Source organism: Sinohyriopsis cumingii, chromosome 3, assembly GCF_028554795.1.
Source record: "Sinohyriopsis cumingii isolate HCF-2022 chromosome 3, ASM2855479v2, whole genome shotgun sequence".
Taxonomy (NCBI): domain Eukaryota; kingdom Metazoa; phylum Mollusca; class Bivalvia; order Unionida; family Unionidae; genus Sinohyriopsis; species Sinohyriopsis cumingii.
Genome location: NC_142963.1, coordinates 126,549,557 through 126,561,378, shown reverse-complemented (window position 1 = coordinate 126,561,378; position 11,822 = coordinate 126,549,557). Strand labels below are relative to the sequence as shown.

At 35.3% G+C, this 11,822-nt stretch overlaps 1 protein-coding gene and 1 non-coding gene across 2 annotated transcripts in view; one reads left to right on the top strand and one right to left on the bottom strand.

Moving 5' to 3' along the window:
* Positions 1 to 5,527: 5,527 nt before the first annotated feature.
* Trnai-uau (transfer RNA isoleucine (anticodon UAU)) lies at positions 5,528 to 5,636 on the bottom strand. The gene is made up of 2 exons: positions 5,599 to 5,636; positions 5,528 to 5,563 (listed from the first exon to the last, which is right to left on the bottom strand). It is a non-coding gene; the product is annotated as a tRNA-Ile (tRNA).
* A 102-nt stretch (positions 5,637 to 5,738) lies between these two features.
* LOC149803800 (uncharacterized) overlaps positions 5,739 to 11,822 on the top strand; it is a 94,738-nt gene continuing 88,654 nt past the window's right edge. The window contains exons 1-2 of the mRNA XM_089953610.1: positions 5,739 to 5,775; positions 8,933 to 9,088. Coding sequence (XP_089809736.1) covers positions 8,953 to 9,088 — 136 coding nt within the window. The 5' untranslated portion in view covers positions 5,739 to 5,775; positions 8,933 to 8,952. The remainder of the gene's footprint in view (positions 5,776 to 8,932; positions 9,089 to 11,822) is intronic.

Sequence of the window (11,822 nt, the reverse complement as noted above, 5' to 3'; positions counted from 1 at the left end):
CTGCAGCTATATCAGTTGGAAGATCTCGTAAAATCTTTTTTGTTTTTTTAGTTCTCGCTGCTATTTTTTCAGTTCCCGCTGATATTTTTTCAGTCTGCTCGGCGGTTTGTTTTAATACTGGAAGAATACCCTTCTTCCACTCCTCCTCATCCTTAATATCTCCCCAAATAGCTTTTTCAGTAACCGCTGTGATGGGTTTAAATAACTGTTCTGTACCCGTAGCAAATTCAACTTTTGCTTCTTGACGTTCTTGAAGTTTTTGTCTTACAGAATCACGAACAGGAAGAATTTTTTTTGATTGCCTCTGGTCGCTCTCTAGCTAATCTAGCGGAATGTGCTTCTCCGATATTTGCCATTATTGATATAATGATGATTTAATTTATAGCAGCAGAGAGGGTGCTGCCTCCAAATTGGCACCGACACAATCGCATATTTTCCTTCGATGTATCGCGATTAGAAAAACTCATCAGCGATAGGATGGGTAAGTCAATTCGTCGTTGATAGGGCTGTCTTACGCTGGATATCGCGTTTTTTGTGTGGGTTTTTTTGCGATTTTCCAGGAAGGCTTATTTTGGCGAAATACGAGTGAACCAATTAGAGTCTGCTCACCCTCTCTGCTGCTGATGATGATGTTGTCTCTCCCATGGATCTTGGTAGTGGGGTCACCAGTAGCATACTCGTCACCTCCGTCCTGGTGTGCAGTGGAAGGCGCGGTCATTGGTGACCCGGGCTGCAACTGATCCGGTATGCAAGAATTATTAGTTGTCTTCATGTGGTGTGTCAGGGGTAAGATACAGTCTGGCGAAGACAATCTTTCTATAGAGTAGATGACCACAACCGAAATCCTCTGATATAATGTGGTACGCCCTGGCCCTGAGCACAGGGTCGTTGAGCTCATCTTGGAGCCATTCCGCCCTGGCCGTTGACTTCATCGAGGAAGCCTTCCGCTTAGCAATGCTGTGCTATCATCACACCATTTTACCCATAGTTGGGAGACCCGTGGGGGCGGGAGCGTCTTATTGCATCCCGTACGGATCCAATGGACCTGTACCACTGCCAAGTGTTTGTTATTGGGTTTCAAATCACGCGTTGAATTAGTTATCAAGTGAAGTATCAGAGATATCATTTTTGGTTCAACTGATATAAAGGATGACACCTTTCGCCATGTTCCACTGTTTAAATGGATCAAAAACAACTTTAACAATTTGATTTTTAAAAATTGATCAAGATTTTTGGTCTGAATTACAAATGCTAAATGTGCAAAGAGAACGTGGAAAATAGCGTTGTAAGCGTTACATACAAGGAAATAACTGCTAGACATTTAACTGATACCAAGCTGTATAAAATCCATTTAAAACAAACCAATAAATCTTATGAGATTTTTGCAATTGACACATATGCTACAATTTATGCACATAATTTACTATCAGATGTAAAATATTATAAATAATATAAGTAAGTTTATTCACATTGATAACTTACGAGGGATATTTGAAAACGTCTCATTAGTGCGCTGTACAACAAAGTTCTTTTTTCGTAAATAAAAAGTACGTCAATGTTCATCCTCTGAAAGCATTTTGCACGCACCTCTACACACATTCTCAGTCGGAGTATCTAGTTATTATAGGTGTGCAGTATTACCAGTTTAACGCGGCACTCTTTAACTCTACGGGCACGTCGGAATGTACGGGTATTCTTGAGTAATCTTGTTACAAAATGAATAATATTACCAACGTGTTAACTTCCATCATAAATTAATAATAATAATAATAATTATTATTATTATTATTATTATTATTATTTAACAAAATAGTCGTATTTGTCACAAATTATGTTTGTATACTACAAATACAATTATATTTACAATCACCTGTGTGACACCTGACCTGCCACGTACGCCAGCGTGATCGGTATATGAGATGTGGCAAATCCAATTTCTAAATATAAAAAAAGTTATAGAGTTAACAATTATATATTTTTAGTTTACTAACGTATGCTAATGTGTCAGGTACATGCCTTCTTTTGTAAGACTGCGAATCATCATTAGAAGAGGTTCAAAAGATAAGCTTTTTTTTTTTAAATTGATTTGTATGTAATTTCTGAAATCCACTAAATATTTTGTAGTTTTTGGAGCAATTGTGCTTTTTTTCTACATCTCTAATAAATATATTGTCTGGGTGTTGGGATCCCATTAAAAGTTTCCATGCTTAGTATAGCTAGTAAATTGTAGGTTTTAGCGTCAAAACTTCCTACTTTTGTACAAGCTTTGAAGTATCAGAGATATAATTTTGAGCACAATTTCTTTCACAGGGTGTCAGCTTGTCCGATAAAATACCCCCCCCCCCCCCATCTGTGTTGATACTGATGGACGAAAATCAACATCATCACGGGTGAAGGCAGAGGCGGCGCTAGGAGTACGCAGGGCCTAGGGCCGACCATGACCGCGCGGGTCCAGAGTATCGGTATCTCGATTGGTATGCTACTGCAAACATCGATCTAGACTAGATCAACTTTCGCGATTTGACGCACGAATTTTTTTTTTCTTCATTATTATCTCAATTTACTGGGGAATATAGCTTGACAAACTCATACGGACGACCTTAGGCCTGGAGCGCGGGGCCCCCTCAAGAGTGTGGCCTGTGGCGGTCACCCCACTCGCTACCCCCAAACGCCGTTCATGGGTGAAGGGCTGATTTATCGGCCTAGGTTCCAGCTATCGTGTAAACATAACCGTCCCAAAATTAGTTACACATACACATAACAAACTCATATACTGTGAGGTACTGACCATTTTTTGTTTGTTTGTTTACTTTCTTTCATCAGAAGATGTTTATTTTTCCAATTATTTCATGGATGTGTTTAGAGTTTTCTCTGACCCTTACTAGTCGGCCTAGCAAACTTTAACGAACTTTCACCGTAGTAAGTGGCTTACCCATGGCCGACACCAAATGGTGTGGGCGAATTCCAACTTTTCGATAGGGAATTGACTCTGACCCTACTCCCCAGCATATATGTCCAAATGTCAAAAAAAGGGTGGCAAGGGTTAGAGGAAACTCGGACTAGGATGTATTGTGTTGTTATTTTGCTAAAAAGAGATAAAGTAGAACAACATATTTTTAGAACTATCAACATATCGTTTGTTTTTTTGTTTGTTTTTTTTTTTTTTTTTTTTTTAAATATCTGTCCCCTGCGCCAGAACATTAAAGTGTTGTTCCCTAATAGAATTGCAGTATACCTCATTACGTATCGCGGTATTTTCAGAAATACCATGGTACAAAACATTTCGTGGTATCCAGCTGTACCAATTACTGAATACTACATGGTATTCACTTTTTTATATATTGTTCATTCACTTGAAAACTGCACGTCCAATCGCACGACGGCTTTCAAACGGTCTGCCTATTAAGCGAATCTTTGATAATGGAATTACGTTAAGAATCACTCTGAGCCAAATTAGGGCACAGGGGCTCGTATCGTTGCTTACAATTGACCTGTCATACATGTACTATATAATAACTACAAGGGAGAACACTTATCTCCTTGCTCGCGCGACCTATTTAAGAATAAAAGCTGACATTTCAAACTACGCTTTGCGTAGCTTAATAAATTTGGTGCCGATAGTTAGCTCAGGCATTCGACTGTGTAACTCTATAAAAAGTTTGACTTAATATCATACCTTTAAGGAATGCCAAATCATTTTCCCACGCTACCGCTCGACATGGCCCTGATCGCGCCCGCTTATTATTCAAGTGAGAATGGAATACTGTCATCTCATTGGTTAAAAGAAAATGACGTCCTGTATTTATTTATAACTTATTTTCAGTTGGCTAATTAGAAGGTAGCATTCCATTCAGCGCGTTGTTCTTGCATATTAAATTTTGACGTCTGTTCTTGCAGTCGAAGTAGGTAAGTGTTAAGAGCACTTTTGAATGAGATCATATTGTCCCTGTGTCTAAGATATATGGCAATTCGTTCCACGAAGCTGGGCTCCAGTACGCAAAAGAACGTTGTCGATATGCTCGCAAATCAAAACAAATGGAAGCTGTCCATGTGAACAACCAGACAAAAGCTCCCTGTCCTTTTCCGATTTCCAGAAAGTCTATATTGAATTAAAAAATATTTTGTAAAAAAAAAAAAAAAAAAAAAAAATGTGTCGCCTTCACTCAATATTTGCAACGTCCAGTTTTATATATCTGAAAATAAACATGAACAAATAAATAGTTGTGACTCATATATACATGTGTTAAAAGGGATTAATCTCCTAATTCACAGTTTATCAACGAAGACGAACTACATCATGTCACAGGTGCTCGACGCGAGCGAGATGTTGAAAAAAAAAACAACAACACAATAATCTAAAGGAAAAAAATCATACAGAGTGACAAAACTAGTTTAGATTACCCCCATGACCCGTTCTGACATAGGACCCTCTCTATCATAATATATAAGCTCTATTATATATTATGATAGAGAGAGTCCTGTGTCAGAACGGGTCATGGGAGTAATCTAAGGTAGTTTTGTCACAGTATGATTTTTCCTTTAGATTATTATTATTATTTTTTCTCAACATCTCGCTCGCGTCGAGCACCTGTGCATCATGTCTGTTGTCTGGCAAAAAAAAAAAAAAAAAAAATAAGACTCGCCCATGAAAACACGAGCCCGTAATAGTAAAGAAACTCCCCGTTTGGTCTCAAACGTTTTCACTAGATGACAGTGTTAAAAAATCTTTTGGAGAAAGATCAAGTTAGAGGTTAAAAATTGATGAATGAAATAACTATTTATTTTTGGGCATTTTTTAATATATATCCTTGATGATTTTCGTTTCTCAAATGGGGGTGCGGGTGCAAACAAATGGGATGGTAACCGAATACTATATTAGCCTTAAATTTATTGTATTTTTAAGAAGAATACGACAACAAAAAAGACGCTCAAAACTTCAAGATGAAATCTCTTCAAAGCTGTATGCAATGATCAGCTTTATCTACCTTGCCCCTTATGAAATGTTCCCGCAAATTGCGAATTTTGTTGGATGAGCAGGAATTCAGATTTCTAAAGACTTGAGATTTAATAAAATGTTCCTCTTTACATAAGAAGCTACATGTAGTCCAGATCTGTTAGCAAATATATGATAAAACTTTTGATGTCAAGGAATTATGTTCTCTCTCTCTCTCTCTCTCTCTCTCTCTCTCTCGTGTATAACATTTCTATTTAATTTTATGTATTTTTTATATATGCGGCTTGTGTTAATTATTTAGAAATTATACTATCTAAATTAGGTCTATATCTCTTTGTGCAGTGAAATAATTGTCAGGATAGATTGTACAAAAATTCTGCTTTTTTAGGACAATGCTCTGTTTACGACTCTACGGAAAATGCTTATTCTCAGGCTGACTTTTTTCGCTAAATACGTTTTGAAGGCAGTAAATACTGACGTTGATTTTTCGTAACATATTGTTACCGTTTTGCTGAGGATGTGGTGAACATAGATAATGAAATTGCCACAAAAAAAGCTAATTTTAAAAATATCTGCCCCAGGTGAGGATCGAACTCACAGCCTCCGCATATCTCTATCTGTGACATACACAGGGAAGTACTGTCTATAAGTACGGCGCGCTAACCGATTGCGCCACTGGGGCAGGACGGTTTAGCGGTTCGCATAGAAATTATACATTCAATAATCTCTGTTTAAGGCTGTGTTCGTTCTCTTTCGTTTGTTAAAGAGAAAATTGTCAGTAGTATACGTCACGAAACAAATATGGATGCCTCCTGTGTAAGGTAGGTCAATATTCAACAAGAAATAGGCAGTATTGAGGCACTACGCAATATAAAGTATTGTAAATGCAGATGTATGGGCCTAATATTATGTTTATTTTAATAGCTTCAGTTTATTAACCCAAGTTGTGACGTTTTTCAAAGTTAAGTGTGTAAGTTCCATCACATAAATTTGATGACATGTCAAAACAGTTGACACATTATAAATGTTTCGACTGATTATTTCTTTTGTTGAATGAATGATGCATGATGTTTTAAAATGTAATACTATAATATTATCACACCATCCCGTTTGTTTGTACCCGCCTACTGATTTTAAAATGGAAGACATCAGGGATATAAAAAAGGCACAAAACTATAGTACAAGTCACACGTGACACGGGTCAAGTTAGACCAACAAGTAGGTCTCCGCTTTTCTTTTCTTTTTTCTGATAGAAAAAGGCAGATACCTACTCGTTGGTCATGGATCATGTAGGCATTCAACACCGACTGTTTCAGTAAAGGGTGTTATTTTTTAGAATATGATTCTACATACCTTTAAGTGGCAAGTGTTCGCTTCATTTGGATTCATATGCATCCATCTTCCTTTGGAAGGTTGTTATTTAGACGCCCCGTGAGGAGCATATGACAGAGTCAATATTAAAGTATGTGGGCATATTTTGATGAAATGAACCTAAAGGTGTGATCCAGTTTAATCCGGATTGAATGTCATGCACTGTGATGTCACAGTGAAAGCTACACATGTTGATAAACAAATTTGTACTACCCTTGATTGTGATGATTCCACTTGATGCGCTCTATATTTTGACTTAAGTTTAGTACATGGTAACCATTGTAAAAGTCCATAGCGAAAGATAATTTTCGTCTATAAGTTTCTTGGTGACAGTTATGGTGCAGAGCATTAAATAATCAGGATTGATTAGACTTTGGTTAAAGAAACTTAAAATTTATATTTAATTTACAATGAGTAAATGTGCATACATGACCCATGTGACATGTACTATAGACTATTTCATTCATTGACATATAAGTTCTAACCTGATTGTCGCCAGGGGTCCCAAACGCTAAACTTGTTGGCGTTTCAAATCAAAATGGAGTTTATTTAGCAATATGGTTGCCATATTTGCTTGGGCCAGTCTGTTATCAAGCAACAGATGTGATGTAGTTAGTTGTCTTTGAAAATTTAAAAAATTACGTAACTTTTGGATTTTTATGTCTTTGAAAATATATATACAAGAGTTGATCCTATTTGTTCACTTTGCCTTAGAAATATCAGAACTAGACATTGCAGATATTAGACGCAGATGACACAGTTTTTACTGATATAGACTATTCTAGAAACCAGAAATAGCAATCAGTCTGTTTGCTTATTAACATCAGGAGCTTCCTTTTGCATCGAAATACCAATAATTTGACAATGTTAGGGACCCTTGGAGACAGATAAATTAGAAATTAAAAATCAGTGACTGAAATGACCTATTTTTTTCATTTTTTTAAATTCATGATGCTTTATGTTTTAAAATTGGTATGAAGATACAAACAAATCAGAGGGTATGTGAATACTATAATTTTGTTTAACAAAAGTCTGTTCAGTCCTGATCAATAAATGCACTACACCTTAACTGTCATCAGGAAGCTTCTAGACAATAATTATTGATTGACATTGACTTTTACATTGGTGGCCATGTACTAAACTGGGAATAGAGCATGTTGAATTTAATCAACACAATATATAGTAAAAGCCAAGCAGGATATATAGGCATTCAACACTGATTATTTCAGTAATGGGTATCATTCTTTAAAATTTGACTCTACATACCTTTAGGTTGATCTCATCAAAAAATGTCCACATTCTTTAACATTGATTTTACCATATGTGCTATTTGTTTGTGGAATATAGATGTGTAAGGAACCAAATAATGTGAATAAATGCCATTTAAAGAATCAAAAACATTCAACACATTAACAAAAGAGATAGGGTTATTAATATAAGTACTGGTCCCTGTCTAGATTTCTCCAATTAAAGAGTATTGCTAAAAATTTACATGAAAATTATTAAATTTGTACAAATATAAAAATATTTAGAATGAACCTTTAGAATCTCAATACCAGGACTCTGTCAACTATTCCCACTGGAAGTAATAGGTTTTAGTAATGCTAATTCTACATTATTCTAGAAGTACTTGATTTACCTCTTGGTGGTAATAGTGTTTCCCCTACTTACATTTAAAAAATGCACTGCTGCATGCCCATTTTGTTGCAGGTCTTGATGTTCCATTTTTGTAACATACACTATTTGGTGCCTTTTCCCCAGCTCGGACAAATTTTTGTGTCATCCCACTCAGTTGTTTACAGCTGCTTGAACCTAGTTAATTAGTATGCTTTCATTATGTAGGTGGATAGGTAAATCAGTGGTTGTATAAAACTGAAAAGAAAAAGTACCATAAAATGTATTAATCAATGTGTATGTATAGTATGTGATAAGAGTCAAATAGAAGATGAATGTCACTTTGTTTTACAATGCCCTTTATGTGCATATCTTAGAAACAGATTCATACCAGGAATTGTTAGCAGAAAACACCCATGTGGAGAAATCTTCTATTCTCTGATGAAATCTTAGAACCCTGTCATATCTAAACTTGTGCAGTACATCATTTTAGCATTCACAAAAGAAATTAAATGTACATGTAACTATATTATTTTTTTTCTACCTACATGGAAGATCACAGTTAACCAATCCTAGTTCTATCTCATCTTCCTACATATTTGTATTGTGTGTACAGGATTTCTTTTTCCTTTTTCACCCCATTATGTTAAAGCATAATGTCACATGAGTAAAGTTTCACATATTTGTTATCAAATTTTAATGTTTTAGCATTGTTTCAGTTGTTGAGTGAATAAGAAAATGAAGGTTTTTGATGAATTTGAGTAAACATTGAATTTACTCTTCTGTCATACATGAAAGATCTAAATGACCTGTAACATGTCCATATTAAGAAGTTGACAAAAGAACTTGTGAGATTTCTAGACTGATTTTCTGCATTTAATAATGAAGGAAACTTGTGAAACAGAATCAGAAGACCTATATGAAATACACATATGCAGTTTCTAAGATTAATGTGTAAGATAGTTACATTTAACATAGTGCCTTTCTTTTCAGGTGTAATTTTTAAATGGAAGATGAGTTGGTGGGACACAAGTAGCTTCACAAATCTTGCCAGTCAGGCACTTAAGACTGCACAAAAGAAAATTGATAAAGTTTTAGACATCAAAGAAAATGATGAGAGCAGTAGCTCACAGTCCACATCAGCCACAGGTACAGATTGTTTAATATCATATATGCAGTAAAATTCATTTAAAATGAACCTGTTGAGACCTTCTGAAAATGCTTGTATCCATAGTTCATTATAATAATATTATTATTACTTCATTGGGTATGCAGATTCTATTTATATACAGTACGCATGACTCTTGCTACATTGTACAATGTGCAGGGATCAAGATAGAATGAAATTTTAGGGAAAAGTGACTTCTTCTTTTAGACAGAACAGGGAGAAATCCGAGAGCAAATGCGCATGTGTTTTCACACCATATTGTTCATCTCAATTTCTTTGTTGCCGATACAGCATTACTGTAACTATTCATAGATAACAAACTGAAGCATTACAGTTGGTATATGACTGAACTAAAACCTTCTCTCCAGCTGAATTGAAACAGCCATTATGTGAGTGAATCTGTTTTTAGAAAGAGGGGTTTCTTAAAGTAATTCTACCATCATAACAACAGTCCAGTGTTAGGATTGCAAATGATGGTTTTATTATTTGTCTACATACGTGTAAGAATGTTAGGCATTGGATAAATAGTATTTGCTTTGCTGCTTCTTTTTCCCTTATTTTTAAAACAATCAGCATTGACTTTACAGCGCTTCTAGAATTCAACAACATAGCATTGTCCAATATGATTGGACTTATGTAATTGCATTGTTTTTGCACAATAACCTGCAACTTACCATTTTATGTGCAAGCAGTGTTGCTTCTTGAGTGAGCCTGTTCTCAACCCAAACTGCTAGACAGTTCAACCAAAGTGTAACAGTGCACAAGTAGGCACGAATTTTGCTATTCATCATTGTGTACTTTAGAAAAAAACAATAAGCACTAAATATGACATCTGCAGGCTTTAAATATGCATGTATCAATGTGCAGTTTTTCCAAGCGATTCATATTGATATAATCTGCTGGTGGCACACTGTTCTATTGACAGCACATCAAGGGTCATGCTACCAGACAAACTGGGTAACTAATTTGCCTAGAAAATGAAAACTTGCCTTCTTCTGTTAAGAAATCAAAAACTACTTTGCCCTGTGAATTTTTAGATGTACATTTTGCATGACTGTAACTGCTGAGATGTTCACCTCACCATTAGCCGATTATTTCCGATGTTATGTTTTACCTGAAGACAAAATGTAGGCATCAAGTCATCTAATAGCTGGAGTCAATTTCAGTTGCGCTGACAAATAAACTCTTGCACATTCACAGGCATGTGTTTTGATAACTGATTGACCATTAACTCTTTCTTGAGTAAGTTATTGCAGAGATGTGTTATATATGTCATTGGTTATAGCAACTGTCACTGGCTGATTTCCAATGGTCAGGTGTATAGACAATGTCTATCAATGAGGGCTTCAGCAGTGGGCTAGATATTAACCAGGTAGGAGAAAGGGAAGTACAGGAAACTATAGCATCCAATCAGTGTTGGGTTTAAAATTGGCAATTATTGCTGTGTAGACTATTTAGGCATGTTTTCTTCCTTTATGTTTATAAAACAGCTTTTCTTGATAACAGACAAGGTTTTGAGAGAAACTGAATCCCAGAAATTCATTATGATGTTCCCTGAGCATACGTTAATGGATGGCCTGGTATATTATACACCTGATTTGTTCTCGAGCATGTCCAAAATTATGCTACAAGTGTCCTGTACTTCCCTTTCTCCTACCTGATTAATATCTAGCCCACTGCTGGAGCCCTCATTGATAGGCATATTGTCTGTACACCTGTACACAAAGCCATAATTTCATGTGCAAAGCAATTATGTGACCTAGGAAAATGGGGATAATAGTGACCTTTCCTTTTGGACAGAGTAGGGAGAAGTGGGAACTGAAAGAAGTAGTAGAAAAGCACAAAATGGAATATATATATATATATATATATATATATATATATATATATATATATATATATATATATATATATATACTGACTATGTCACAATTAAGCTAGTTAAGGGGATAACTGACTTATCAGGGCATCCATGACCATGTTTTACAATCCTAACATAAATTATCATTATTTGGATCAGTTTGGATCAGTTATTTACTGGCCTCAGAAATCATTAATACAGCATGGGTATGTTTCTATCGTCTTTAAATTCTTAAGGGTCCACTGTATTTTGACATTAATGAAACTTTACGCTATTGCTTTCAAAAATGAAAATACTGATGATGGAAATAATTTAATAAAACTGTAGGAAATATAGTTCTTGGACTTAAAATTTAAAAAATTACAGTTGAACATGGTATGAAGATTGCCAGGCAAGGGAACTATCAGCATTCAAGACTGTACTTAAAGAGTAAAATAAAATATGGAATTTGATTCTGTGTGGCAAGGGTACTATTGATATTCAAGTCAATAATTATGGGATAAAACAAATATGGAATTTAATTCCATGTGAGTAAATTTTTAAAGCTGATGCCTTTGGACTGTCCATAAGAAAATGATCTTTGTGCACTAGGTCTGTGCCTGTTAAGGATACAGCTTTTTAAAACTTTCTAATATAGTTAAAATAGATTTTAAAAAGTTCTTGTAAATTTTGCGATATTCTTTTCCCTTGTTTCTTATTGTAATGATATCTGTTTAATTATTAAGTCATACATACGTGAGCTATCTTTTATTTTGGGTTGAAATGATAACACTTGCTTGTCAATTGTGGGATTTATTATGAGATGAAATGGTACGAAATAAACCCAAAACAATACAAAATTCATACTTAGAATA